The sequence below is a fragment of the Pristiophorus japonicus genome, chromosome 3 (genome assembly GCF_044704955.1).
Source record: "Pristiophorus japonicus isolate sPriJap1 chromosome 3, sPriJap1.hap1, whole genome shotgun sequence".
In the NCBI taxonomy this organism is placed as follows: Eukaryota; Metazoa; Chordata; class Chondrichthyes; family Pristiophoridae; genus Pristiophorus; species Pristiophorus japonicus.
Window position 1 is genome coordinate 111,340,863 of NC_091979.1, and position 15,019 is coordinate 111,355,881.

The following is a 15,019-nucleotide window of genomic DNA, read 5'->3' on the forward strand; positions in this document are numbered from 1 at the left end:
CTCCACCTCAGTCCGTCAGGTGAGGGTGGAGGAGGGGGATGAGGGTGACGCCGAGGATGAGGAACCTCCATGTGAGGACCAAACTGATCAACCTATTCCGGGGTGGGGTGGGGTGAGGGGGCCGATGCACTCAGCACCTCTTTTTTGCTGCGGCCACTAGCTCATCCGATGAAGAAACATTCTCTGGCTTTGAGCCATCCAAGGCCCCGGGTGCGAATGGCGTGCAGCAACACACCACTGGGGTTGAATCCCGTATGTCGCCTCTCAGGAGGGTGTGTCGGCAAAGCCGGTCTGCTGACAGACAGCCAGATGCATACCTGGACATGGTGGGATTGTCCAGGGAGAGTGTCCAGTTCACCCGTCAGCTCCTGGAGGTCTTGGGTAGTATTCCCGCAAGCATTGCGGCACTATCCGCGAACATGAGGGAGGGCATGTCGCAGATTGTCGATGCGAGCCGCGAAACCACCGATGCTGTCAATGCCCACACGCAGTTGATGGTCTCGATCTTTGATACTAAAGTCCCCAGTGTCACACCCAGACCGACATTATCTGTAAGTGGTGAGGCCGAGCAAGAGGCTCGCCAGTCAGAAGCTGGGCCTTCCATTGTCTTTCCCTCCAATACAGCAGGACTCTGGCCACCGTGCTGCACGAACTCTTGGTGCCAACTTGGGTAGGGTCATGATGTGAGGGAGGGGGATTAGGATGAGGGTGGGGGTGGGGGGGGGAGGAGGGGGCCACAGGTAAAAGACATTCGGTGCAGGGGTTGTTAATTTGTCGTTGTTTTGTTGCTGTTTTGTTGTTGATATTTTATTAAAGTTTTTCAAGTTTTCCAATTTACAATAATGTTTAATAAATTTTGTTCCACTTTTGAGATGTTTAAATTTTATTCAAGTTAAATCTTATTCAAGTTACAATGTTTAATAAATCTTATTCAAGTTACTGTATGTTTAATACATTCTTTTGTTCACCTTAACCATTCCTGTGTAGTGTCTCATTTTCAAAATAAAAAGGGGAATAGTCAACATGGTGGGATAGAGCGGCCAGGCAATGGTCAAACGTGCCGTTCACTCTTCAAGCAAAGCGTTGAATTATGAGCTGCTGATGTAAGATATTTGCAGTGGCGAAAGCTCTACGAGGCCTCCCCTGTGGTGGTGGTGGATGTGTTATGGGTTCCTCGCCAGGCTCCTCATCCTCCTACTCCTCCCCTCTCTACTGAGGTCGTCCTGCAGTCGCCGGTGGCAAATCCTGTTCCCTCATGATAGCTAAGTTGTAACATGCAGCACACCACAATGAACCTGCTGAGGGGAGTATTGCCGGCAGCCTCCAGAGTGGTCCAGGCATCGGAAGCACTACTCGAGCACTCAAATTGTCTTTTCGACGATATTGTGTGTGGCTATACGGCTGTCATTATAGCGATGCTCGGCTTCTGTCTTGAGGGTTCCGGAGGGGAGTCATGAGCCAGGTGGCGAAGCCGTAACCATTGTCCCCCAGCATCCAGCTCTGGCCTTGTGGCTGACGCTTGAACAGGAATGAGACAGTGCTCTTACATAAGATGAAAGCATCATGGATGCTCCCTGGAAATTGGGCATTTACTGCCATGATGCGCTGAATATGGTCGCAGACAATCTGTACGTTCAGGGAGTGGAATCTTTACGGTTTCAGTAAACCTGTGGACTGAGGAAAGATGCTCGCAGGGTGATGTGCGTACAGTCAATGGAATCCAGTTGCTGCTGGTAGACTGTAGGTCTGCCTTTATGAGCTGGCATATCTCTGTAACGACCTCTTTTCGGAAGCACTGCCTTCCAATGCACTGTGCCTCAGAGCTGCAGGTTTAAGCGCTTTTCCCTGTAAACTAATGGGACGTAAGGCCTCTTCCCCACATGTCTGTGTGCTCCTTGATTACGCTCAAAATTCTCAGCAATAAGCCTTCTTCAAGCTCAACGCTGCATACAAAAAGCAGCCATGAATAAAGGCTGACATAGTATAGCCCCCATTTTTTTAAATGTCCTTAAATATCCTGTATAATGAACAATGAACTCAAATAAAACTTCACTGTTTAAAACGCAGCTTTTGTTCGCGAACTCCTTTGATGCACTGAACTTGTGCTCCATTTTCAAGATGGCGCCGTTAGCGTCGGGTGTGCCCTGGGTCCGACTGTTTTTTCCAGGCGGGTTTTCGGGTGGGCGATGAAACGTGCGGTAACTGCGAATTTACCACCCGCAGCAATAGTGCAGCGTTGCATGCCGATTGGCGTTATAAAAATGCTTAAAAAATCGGGCAGGCGTAAACTTTTAGCGCCGGCATAAAACCACTGCCAAAATTTCCGCCCGGGCGCAAAATGTTGTGCGACTCGTTTAGCGCCAAAAAAAATATATATATCGCTTCGCCCTGGCGGAACAATGGTCACAAACCTATCGAATTTCTAGCCCTATATGTTTTTTTTAATAAAAGAAAGTTACAGTCTTAACCCTGGAAATCTACTTGCTTTACCTTATGACATAAACTACAAAAGTTAATCTTGGCAATTGCTTAATATATTTTGGAAGTTAATTGTAATTGTGTTCTACTGCTATGGTATGGCAATACTTAAAAATCAAGTTGATTTTTGTGCTTGTAATGAGTTAGATTTTATTCATTGATGCTTATTTTCTGTCACCTTTTTTAGATCTTTATTAATGGTAACCACTGATACTAAACATTATTAGGGGTACGGTAGCATAGTGGTTATTGTACTGGACTAGTAATCCAGAGGCCTGGACTAATAATCCAGAAACGAGATTTCAAATCCTAGCTGGGGGAATTTAAATTCAGTTAATTAAATAAATCTGGAATTAAAAAGCTAGTATCAGTAATGGTGACCATGAAATTACGGGCTTGTTGGAAAAACCCAACTGGTTCACTAATGTCCTTTAGGGAAAGAAATCTGCCGTCCTTGCCCCGTCTGGCCTATATGTGATTCCAGACCCACAGCAATGTGGTTGACTCTTAACTGCTCTCTGCAAGCCACTCAGTTGTATCAAAACCGCTACAACAAAGACAGCACTGTGGGAGTACCTTCATCACATGGACTGCAGCATTTCAGGGTGGCAGCTCACCACCACTTTCTCAAGGCGAGGGGCAATAAATGCTGGCCTTGCCAGCAATGCCCACATCCCGTGAACAAATAATTAAAAAAAACATTATAGTGGTACTAACTTTCGTGTGATACACATAGTTAAATAAAACAGTTATCAGTTGTACAGTAAATTGTCACATTAGATTTTTATATCTTTGAAGGTGAGCCCAAGTTAAATGGTGCTTCAGCTAATGTCATACAGCGTTCCAGCCGATGACCAAACTTTGGTTGGGTTTTCATTTTGAATTGATTCAAGGCCAAAATAGATATCATGTATAAAACCCCAGATATAAACAGTAAAGTATGGTCCTTTTCCCTTAAAACATGAATGTGTTTGATAAGATTCCTCGCAAGAGACATTGCTAAGTGAGTTTAAATAACTTGTGAGTTTAAATAAGTATTTGGATCGCTGATGGGAACCCAAAGGTGTTAATCAGCGGTAATTATTATAATTGTGCAGTTTGGGATAGTGTTTTCCTGCTCTTTATATCTATTATTTATGGATTGTAGGTAGAATATCTTCGGTTCGGAGAACCAATGTGTGTGTGTCAAGATGTCATGAGGAGAAGGATCTTGGGAAAGTGAATGGTAAGTAATAGGATGTAGCAGTAAAACTGATTTTGGGTGATCAAAAGATTAGAAAATTACGAGTTAATGCCATTTAATGAGCAACACTTAGAATTGTTAATTTATGCTACCAATATAATTCACTGATTTTGGATGGTGTCCAAATATTCAAATGTAGATAAATTCCAGATCTGGGTACAGACCAAGAGGAGATGGAAGTACAGTCTCCACCACTTACACTGTCCACACTTATTATGCCATCTATGTTGGACAAATAAAAGAAAGACTTGCATTTATATAGCACCTTTTACAACCACTGGATGGCTCAAAGTGCTTTACAGCCAATGAAGTACTTCTTGAAGTGCAGTCGCTGTTGTAATGTAGAAAATGCGGCAGCCAATTTGTGCACAGCTAGTTTCCATCAACAGCAATCTGATAATGACCAGATAATCTGTTTTTTAGTGATGTTGGTTGAGGGATAAATATTGGCTAGGACACCGTAACTAGTAAATAGCGCTCACTGTTTGCCAGTACCATCAAAGTCAATTGCAAAGGTGCCGCTTAAAACATATTAAGCGCGTCAGGTAATTTGGGCAGTTCACTAAATTCTTTGCACCTCGTTAATCCACTGTACTTATCGATTTACGCACTACTTCACAGCACTCCTCTTTCTATGCACTGGGGATTTCTGTGACAAAATGTTCCCAGTTAAATTGGAGTCCCAGTCACGCATTACAAAAGCTTGACCGTACTTGTAAATGTGAGCACTTATCCTGAAGTCATTTGAACTGGCCATAATAGGATGCATGAAGATGAATAAAAACACATTAGTGTTTTAAGTTTGTTTGGTTTAAACTGTACATGTTCTGCTGTTGGCCTCAAATATGAGGTACTGATGATCAGTTCTTATTGAATCGGAGATTGGTTTTACTGTCCACTACTTATAGCAGGTAAATCACGTTAGTCGCAATGCTTTTGCTATAAGTGGTGGGAACTTTACTGAACTTTTTTGAAATTTTGTATTACATAATTGATATTTTGGGAATTTTAGCACAGATTTATGACAAACCCAATGACTCTGGTGGATTACTTTTTCCAAATTTGGTGGACCTTCGACAAGTTACAGTACTTCCAAAAGCAGAATGGCAAAGAATGCAGGATGATATGAATGGTATAAATAGAGAGGCAGAATTTTTACGTGCCCAAATGGAAGAAAGAGAAGCCTTACACTTAAAATCTAAAGAAGTGACTAAACATTGGACAAACACCATTGCAGTAAGCAAAATTTAAATATCCTGCACCATTTTTCTGTTGTTTTTGTGTTGTACAATACTATACCACTTTATTGTTTGCTTGTATTCTTCTATTAGTTAAAATAGAAAAAGAAAGTGTGTTTATATTCCCAGAATTTTACTGTGCTTGCATTTCTACTGTGCTCCAAAGTATAGTTGGGTTGCTCTTCCAATCCATTATGCCTGATAAATAGATGTAAAGTGAGTGAAAGGGGGGGAGGGTGTGGAGATTGGAGGGTTGTGACTTCATTCAGCACCACATCCAATTTCCCTCCAGTTTGTCACTGGAAGTATGCAAAAGGGGGCCATGTGATGTCATTGAGTTGTGCATGCAATTTCGAAGCATTTATGCAATTGACCAGATCGGATGGGAAAGGAGTGGATAAATGCCCCACTCCATTTTAACAGTCCCCCTGCCTGGTTTCTGACTGGCGGGTGAGTTGAAAGCAACCCCACTGTATGACACCTTGACAGAGAAGGTATTATTAGAGACTTTCAACATTCAACACTTTTTTGAGGAATTTGCTAGTTTGGTAAATGTAGGCAGCCTGGTTGACACTGTATACCTGCATTTTCAAAAACCTTTTGACAAAGTACCACATAATGGGCTACTTAATAAACAGGCAGGTTTTTGGGTTGCATCTTATAGGCAAAAGGTTGTTATTAACTGTAGTGGTTCTGTGTGGGAACCAGTTACTAGTGGAGTCCTGCAGGAATTGGTGTTAGGACCATTGCACGTCACCAGCCATCATTATCATCATGGACAGTCCCTTGGGATCGAGGAAGACTTGCCTCCACTCTTAGCATGAGTTCATAGGTGGCTGTACAGTCCAATACAAGAACCACAGTTTCTGCCTCAGGTGGGACAGATAGTCGTTGAGGGAAAGGGTGGGCAGGAAGCCTGATTTGCCGCACACTCCTTCCGCTGCCTGCGCTTGATTTCTGCATGCTCTCGGCGACGATACTCAAGGAGCTCAGCGCCCTCCCGCATGCACTTCCTCCACTTAGGGCGGTCTATGGCCAAGGACTCCCAGGTATCAGTGGGGATGTCGCACTTTATCAGGGAGGCTTTGAGGGTGTCCTTGTAACGTTTCCTCTGCCCGCCTTTGGTCTCCCTGTGGCCGAGGAGCTTCTCCCGGAGTCGCAGTGCAGATTTCGTCCCCTCCGGGGCACAACGGGCATGATTTTTGCAGCGCGACAGCTGCAGGAAAAATGCAGGGAACAGCGCCAGCCCTTGTACATGGCCCTCTTCGACCTTACAAAGGCCTTTGACACTGTCAACCGCGAGGGTCTATGGAGCGTCCTCCTCCATTTCGGATGCCCCCAAAAGTACGTCACCATACTCCGCCTGCTCCACGACGACATGCAAGCCGTGATCCTTACCAACGGATCCATCACAGACCCCATTCATGTCCGGACCGGGGTCAAGCAGGGCTGCGTCATCGCCCCAACCCTCTTCTCAATCTTCCTCGCTGCCATGCTCCACCTCACAGTTGATAAGCTCCCCGCTGGAGTGGAGCTAAACTACAGAACCAGTGGGAAGCTGTTCAACTTTCACCATCTCCAGGCCAGGTCCAAGACCACTCCAACCTCTGTCGTCGAGCTACAGTATGCGGACGGCCTGCGTCTGTGCACACACAGAGGCTGAACTCCAGGACATAGTCGATGTATTCACCGAGGCGTATGAAAGCATGGACCTTACACTAAACATTAGTAAAACAAAGGTCCTACACCAGCCTGTCCTCGCCGCACAACACTGCCTCCCAAACATCAAGATCCACGGCGTGGCCCTGGACAACGTGGACCACTTCCCCTATCTCGGGTGCCTCCTATCAACAAGGGCAGGCATTGATGATGAGATCCAACACCGCCTCCAGTGCGCCAGTGCAGCCTTCGGCCATCTGAGGAAAAGAGTGTTTGTAGATCAGTCCCTCAAAACTATCACCAAGCTCATGGTCTACAGGACCGTAGTAATACCCGCCCTCCTGTATGGCTCAGAGATGTGGACCATGTACAGTAGACACCTCAAGTCGCTGGAGAAATACCACCAGCGATATCTGCGCAAGATCCTGCAAATCCCCTGGGAGGACAGAGGCACAAACATCCTCATCCAGGTCAACATCCCCAGCATTGAAGCACTGACCACACTTGATCAGCTCTGCTGGGCAGCCACATAGTTTACATGCCAGACATGAGACTCCCAAAGCAAGTGCTCTACTCGGAACTCGTCCACCAGCTTTATCAGTGACCTCGATGAAGGCATTGTGGAAACTGTCCACAAGATGATGCAAAGATCTGTGTGGGTAGATGAGAATATTACATGAGAAAAGTAGATTACAAGCAGATCTAGATGCGATGGGGGAATACATCGGCATCTGGCAGATGTAACTTAATATAGATAAAAGATAGTGTTACTTTTGTGGATGGGGCTAACGCCAAGCATGTGCACACCATGCAGGGTTGTGAACTTATGACTTGTGTTGGAGAGACACTTGGGTGTTGTAGGACATGAATCACTGACTGCGCACTACCGGTGCCGCGAGGCTATAGGTAAAGCAAATAGAATACTAGGATATATCGTCAGGATGATCAAAAAGAAAACTAAAAACACTATACTGTCTATGTGTAAGACTTTGATTAGGCCTCATTGAGAATATTGTGCATAGATTTGGTCCCCTCCTAGTGTGGGGATACAGAGGCCCTGGAATAAGTTCAGTGGAGGGCCACTGGATTGATACCTAATTTAAAGACCCTTGCGTACCACAATAGGCTTAGAGCTGGGGTGTTTTACTCCAGAAAAGCAGAGACTTAGGCCCCGAAATTAGTGCACTTATCGCCTGCTAGCGCCAAGTTTTCTGGGAGGTCTCCCCTCGGTGCCAGTTTCCTCTAGGCCTCCCGCCAGTGGGGGGAGAGGAGCGCTGGGAACCGCCCGCTGACGTCCACTAGTGCGCAAGTCCTCCCACCTGCAGAGCTGCCAAATTGCTGCAGCGGTAGTCGGCGGCATCAGGGGGAAGGACCGCTGTGTGGAGGCAGGTCTAACCTTACGGTAAGTATGAAGACTTGCAAAAAAATGTTAGTAAACTTCTTTTATTTTTTTTTACAGCCATTCAGGTGGATGGGGTCCCCTGAAGGTTTTCCAGTGGATTTTTTTTGTGTAAACTTTTATTTGTATGTGTTTCCCCCCTCCCTGGGCCGGACTCAATCCATGGCGGCACTTTGGTGAGGGTTGCATTTGCCACCGAGATTGGGAGCTCTCACCCGCTGCTGCCTACATTCATTTTTTTGCCGCCGGGCGGTCTTTGCAGGTCTTTTTGAGGAATCTCCCTGCCAAAGTACTGTCAGGGCGGTCCTTTGGGCGGCACTTAGGCGGGCCTTAGCTTTGACCAAGTTCGGGCCCTTAGAGATTTGATTGAGGACATTAACATAATGAAAGGATTATATGTGGTCTATATGGATATGCTATTTGAGTTAGATAAGTTGGGAAGAACAAGGGATGTGTATAAATTATATAAGCATTGAACTAGGTTAGATGTCAGGCGGTAATTCTTTTCAGAGGGTCGTCAACGTTTAGAACAAGTTACCGGCTCGTCCAGTGAGACCAGATTTTGCTGCAAATGTTCAAAAGGGAGCGAGATGAGTTTTTAACTGTGGCATCCATCACAGCATATAAATGGTAGGTGGCGTATTATGAGATGTGTCTTCCAGTCACTTTGATTTCATGGAACTTGTTTGATCACCTTTGAGGGTCTCAGAGCAATATAACAGATTTTTTCCCCCATAAATTCACTTAGTGTTATTTCTTCTTTTTTGCTTCTCCCAGAGACTGGCTAGCGGGTCGGGGAGTGTGTGGATGGTGGTGCAGGGGCGGGGGGGGGGGGGGGGGTCGTTGGGGGAATGATTATGTGCATTAGTTGTACCAAGACATTATGGGACAGGCTTGATGGACCAGCTAATTTTTTCCTGACTGCCATTTTCATACGTTTGTAAGGTCAGTGGGAGCAATTGATGGGTGTTTCTGCACCTATATCTGTTTTCCCCCAATTTAAATGATCAGCAGTCTTTGAAGCAATGATCTAGGCACTGCCATTTTTCTCCTACAATCACAACAATAGCTCCGAGAGTTCTCCACAAGGAAATCCACATGCACTTGGACTTTTTGAAGGAAGAGGACCCAATCGAAGGATCCTAGGGAGCTCAGGTTGCACCAGAGGCACTCTGCACTCAATCATGGGTACCCCTACAGCTGCTTCTGTGGATAGAGGCACATATACCTCAATTTGCCTGCAGAAACTGTTATTCACCAAGGAGACCATGATAGTGTTGTACCGCATGTTCCAACGTGATTTGCAGCTAAACTCGGAGGGGTGATTCATAGAGTCTGGATCTGCAGCTGTCTCCTGAGTGGCAGCATCATCATGAATGCACATTTTTGCACAACCTCGCTGTGGCCACTGGTTGGTGTAACAGCAGACTTTATTGCATCATTGAGTTCAGTGAAGCACTGCATTATGGTTTTCTGTAGCTGATCCCCAAGCACAAGATAGTAAAATGCTATCTTCACATTGCTGAGTTTGTGGTGTCCCTGCACCTTGCTACTAAATCACATGAGGCATGTACTGCAGACACGGTCACTGCGTGACCTTCCTTAATCCCAGGACCAAGAAGTGATGACCCTGCGTGGGACCTCCCTTTAAATACCTGAGTGCCCAGGTGAGGAGTGTCTCCCACAAGTTCACCCCCTGTGGTCAAGGTGTGCATTTCCAGGACATATATACAGTGTACAGTGTGGTTGCATGAAGGTTACAGTTGTATGAAGGTTGCATACATGACATCACCTCCCCCCTCACGTCTTTTTGTGTCAAAGGTTAAATCTTTAAGGTGGTCGACACTCTTTTGTGGAGCGCCGCAATTAGGGCTCTGGTGGCTGAGCCTTGGCATGCATCTCTGTCACCTGAGGCGATTCCGGCCTGTCCGGACTGGCCGCAGGGACTGTGCATGTTGGTGCATGTCCTTGTTGCTTGCCCACTGACAGTAATGTAGGTAACATCTCATGCTCTTCCTCAGTGTCTATGCTGAACCTTTTCTATACTTGGTCCAAGTGTTTTCGGCATATCTGCCCATTGTTGAGTCTGACCACGAAGACCCCATTTCCCTCTTTGCCAATTATTGTGCCCTCAAGCCACTTGGGTCCCAAAGCATGGTTAAGAACAAATACCGGGTCATCAATTTCTATACACCTCCCCCTTGCGTTTTGATCATGGCACTCGGTTTGGGACTGGCGCTTGCCCTCAACAATGTCTGCCAGGGCTGGATAAATGAGGGACAGCCGCGTTTTAAGCGTGCGTTTCATGAGTAGTTCCGCTGGCGGGACTCCCGTGAGCGAATGCGGGCGGGACCTGTAGGCCATCAGGAGGCGCGATAGGCGGTGCTGAAGGGAGGGTCCTTGGATACGGAGCATGCCCTGTTTTATGACTTGGACCGCACGTTCCGCCTGGCCATTGGAAGCCGGCTTGAACGGCGGTGTCGGACGTGTTTGATGCCATTACCTGACATAAACTCCTGGAATTCATGGCTGGTGAAGCACGGGCCATTGTCGCTGACCAGAATGTCCAGCAAGCCGTGGGTCGCGAAAACCGTGCGCAGACTCTCCATTGTGATGGATGTCATGCACGAGTTGAATATGATGCACCCGATCCATTTTGAGTATGCATCGACAACGATCAGGAACATTTTTCCCATGAACGGGCCCGCGTAGTCTACATGAACGCATGACCATGGCTTGGTGGGCCAGGGCCACGGACTAAGAGGGGCCTCCCTGGGGGCATTGCCCAGCTGGGCACCATAATTGGCAAAGAGGGGAATAGGATCATAGTGGTCAGACTCAACAATGGGCAGATATGCCGAAAACACTTGGACCAAGTAAAGAAAAGGTTCAGCATAGACAATGAGGAACCTGAGGAAGAGCATGAGATGTTACCTACACCACTGCCAGTGGACGAGCAACAAGGACATCGCTTCTCGGCCTTTTGGCTAAGATCATGCGTAACTGACCTGACAGGGGAGTAACCACCATAACCCCAAGGTGGTTCTCCCTGGATCAGGAAGGTATATGCTTGCTTTTTTGGAAATAGGAGGTGGGTGGGGTGGCTTGACCCATCCACCTCCACGGAGGTGTGTGGGGGACCTGACCCATCCACCTCCATGGCACGACCCTGGTATTGCAGTACTTCCAGGAACGGTGCAGTGGCTCTAGGCCTTTTGGCTAAGAGCATTGGCGCAGAGTGATCCTTGAATGGGCCCAAGGTGACCTCTGGCGTTTGTGATTTGACAAAGAATTGGAACGATTGGCTACGAATTTCAAAAAAAACCAAAAAAAACAAGGACATTCACCAACATGCACAGTCCCTGCGGCCAGCCCGGACAGGCCGGAATCGCCTCAGTTTAGCTTCGGTGGGCCGAATCCCATCTGCGGCAACTCTCCTGCCCAAAAACTCGACCTCTGGGGCCAAAAACACACACTTGGGCTTTTTCAACCGCAAGCCTATCCGGTCCAGTCGGCGTAGCACCTCCCCCAGGTTTTGGAGGTGTTCCTCGGTGTCTCGACCCGTTATTAGGATGACGTCTTGGAATACGATCGATCCAGAAATGGATTTAAACAAGCTTTCCATGTTCCTCTTAAACATAGCGGCCGCCGAACGAATGCCAAACGGACACCTGTTGTAGATAAATAGCCCCTTGTGCATCGTGATGGTGGTCAGAAGCTTGGATTCTTCAGCCAGTTCCTGAGTCATATAGGCTGAAGTGAGGTCCAACTTGGTGAACAGCTTGCCACCTGCCAGCATGGCAAAGTGGTCCTCCGCTCTCGGAAGCGGGTATTGGTCCTGCAGTGTCACTCGGTTGACGGTGGCCTTGTAGTCGCCACAAATCCTGACCGAGCCATCTGCTTTGAGAACAGGAACGAATTCAACTGCCGAGATTGTGCCCTCTCTGAGCAGCCTGTCCAATTCACTTTCAATTTTCTCACGCATCACATACGGCACCGCTCTGGCTTTGTGGTGCATTGGTCTGGCGTCCGGGGTGATGCGTATCACTACTTTGGTGCCCTTGAAAGTCCCGACATCTGGTTGAAACAGTGCCCAGAATTTCAGTAGGACCGGTGAGCATGAGCTTTGCTCCACAGATGAAATGGCATACACATCACCCCATTTCCAGTTCATCTCGGCTAGCCAGCTCCTCCCCAAAAGTGCGGGACCGTTTCCCGGGACAATCCAGGGTGGCAGCCGGTTCTCTGACCCATTATGTGTTACCACCAAGTTTGCACTGCCTAGCACTGGGATGATCTCTTTGGCGTACGTCCGTAGCTGCATGTCAATGCGTTCCAGTTTTGGCCTGCTAGCTCTGTGTGGCCATAGTCTCTCAAATTGTTGGGCACTCATAAGAGACTGGCTGGCTCCTGTGTCCAGCTCCATGCGCACCGGGATGCCATTCAATAAAACTTTCATCATCAGGGGTGGCGTTTTGGTATATGAGCTGTGGACGTCAGCCACATGAACCCGCTGAACTTCAGCATCCATGGCTTTGCCCCAAGCATCATCCTGCATTGCAGACCCCTCGTCTGGTTCCTCTGTCTCGTAGATTAGCCTCGCTACAGTCTTCCTGCACATTCTGGCCACGTGTCCACTGATGTTGCAATTCCTACAGATAAAGTGCTGAAACCTGCAGCTTTTTGCAGTATATCTACCCCTACACCTCCAACATGAGCTGAGGTTGTTGTTAGCAAAAGGGCTGTTACCAGGCATTCCTCTCTGATTGTCACTTTGGTTGTTTCTAAGCGCTCTGATGGTGGGTGTCAATAGTCTCATTACGGGACGCATTGTTACTCGAAATGGCGTGAATTGCCGATCCCCTTTCCATTGTCCCTGTTGCGGGCCCACCCTAGCGTCTGTTGCTGCCTGGCTGGTTTCAAAATGCCCTTGCCTGCCTGCGGGGTCCTGAGCTGCGTTCACAATGTTAACTCCCTGGTCCATCGCCACGTTGGAACCAGAGCTGCGACCGTAAATTTGCTTGGTCTCCTCTTCCCCTGCCATGAAGGTCTGAGCTATCAACGCCGCCCCTTCTAAAGTCAAATCCTTGGTCTCTATGAGTTTACTGAAAATCCCGGCATGACTAATGCCCTCAATGAAGAAATCCCTTAACATCTCTCCCCTGCAGGCGTCTGTGAACTTACAGAGGCTGGCCAAGCGCCGCAGGTCCGCAACGAAGTCCGAGATGTTTTGTCCCTCCCGACGCGGTGTGTGTAGAACCGGTGCCGGGCCATGTGTACGCTACTCGCCAGTTTGAGATGCTCACTGATCAGCTGGCTGAGCTCTTCAAAGGACTTGTCTGCCAGCTTCTCGGGTGCGAGCAGGTCTTTCATCAGTGCATACGTCTTTGGTCTGCAGCTGGTCAGTTGATGCGCCCTCTGCTTGTCAGCCGCTGCCGCTCCCAGCCAGTCCTTCGTGACGAAATTCTGCTGGAGTCTCCCAACGAAGTCGTCCCAGTCCTCACCCACACAGTTACGCTCCTCTGTGCTACCAGTGGCCATCCTCGTGGTTAGGTGATTCCCATTTCTCGTCGCCAAATGTGGTGTCCCTGCATCTTGCTACTGAATCACACGAGGCATGTATTGCAGACACGGCACTGCGTGGCCTTCCTTTATTCCCAGGACCAAGAAGTGATGACCCTGCATGGGACCTCCCTTTAAATACCTGAGTGCCCAGGTGAGGAGTGTCTCCCACAAGTTCACCCCCTGTGGTCAAGGTGTGCATTTCCAGGACATATATACAGTGTACAGTGTGGTTGCATGAAACTTACAGTTACATGAAGGTTATAATTGTATAAAGGTTGTATACCTGTCAGAGTTCATTCCCATTTTTCAGCCATTATGCACCAAACTGTGAAATATCTTGGGTTTTTTTTTGTACACCAAAGGTAAAGATGAAATTGAGCTCCATATTGTCAGGTTTTTTTTAGCATACTCACCATCCTTCACCTCACGGCAAGTTCAAGGATTAGGAAATAACAAGAAGTTAGATTTATAACTTTTATCAATAAACAAACTAATACAATCCATTACATGTGCTGTTCATGAGATTGATGTCAAAGATTTGCAGGCATAGAACACATTAAGACTGGTGAGTTGGCTTCTCTCCACTACTGTTAGTCCCAGATCAAACTATATAGAGTTCCTAAAATACAACAATGCAGTTATATAGTTAACTATTGGGTGCAATATGTCATTACCTTCTGTTGATAGGTCAGCTTGCTTAGTGGTCAGCTTGGTTAGTGATTAAGTCAGCTGCTATTATTCAGTCCACATGTCAATTAATGTCTTTTAGGTTTATTGCATTCTGGATGTTCCCCATGCACAAGTGCTGGATTCTGTGTAGCTTTCAATCCCTTGTCTCTTCCAATCTTTATTGCAAAAGGAACTTAGTCCCTATATCTACACTGGAGTCCATGCAGCAATTGACATTCCATTCTTACACTCGCCCCTGCTGTGCTGAAAAGCCTGTTTGGTACATCTGTGTGTCTGTCTGAAATGTGTTTTAACCGAACAACCCTACACTACTCTAGCTCAATATTGTATAATTCTATATAATGCCAACTAGCTTATTTTATTTAATAATCTATACTTGCCTATCCTTACACATATTTCATGAACAGACATCTTGAATATCAATCACATTGACAGTGTTGGTCTTTAATATTTTGATCATATTGACAGCTATATTTTTTGGAAAAATTGAAAACTAATTATTTCACTGTTTCAGGTTCCTGATAAGTAGGTAGTTGAAATCTCCACAATTTGTAATTTTTTATCCACGTGGCAGAGACATCTAAAAGTTTGGTTTTATATAAATTGTTTCTTTAAGTAATCAGCATCCTTGTGATAAAAATGATGCACACACACTCTGGCTGTTATTTCTCCCCAGATAGAAACAAGTCTACCAAACAGTTTCAGTTAGTGAATATTATTGATCAATAATGAGATAAAGTTATATAG

The 15,019-nt window shown here is 46.7% G+C and overlaps 1 protein-coding gene and 1 pseudogene across 1 annotated transcript in view; both read left to right on the forward strand.

Annotated features, from left to right (window-relative positions):
* Window positions 1-15,019, forward strand: part of cfap210 (cilia and flagella associated protein 210) — a 123,906-nt gene that overhangs the window by 39,327 nt on the left and 69,560 nt on the right. The window contains exons 3-4 of the mRNA XM_070875698.1: window positions 3,626-3,703; window positions 4,734-4,957. Of these exons, the coding sequence (XP_070731799.1) occupies window positions 3,626-3,703; window positions 4,734-4,957 (302 nt within the window). The remainder of the gene's footprint in view (window positions 1-3,625; window positions 3,704-4,733; window positions 4,958-15,019) is intronic.
* On the forward strand, window positions 10,985-11,223 carry LOC139260533 (U2 spliceosomal RNA; annotated as a pseudogene).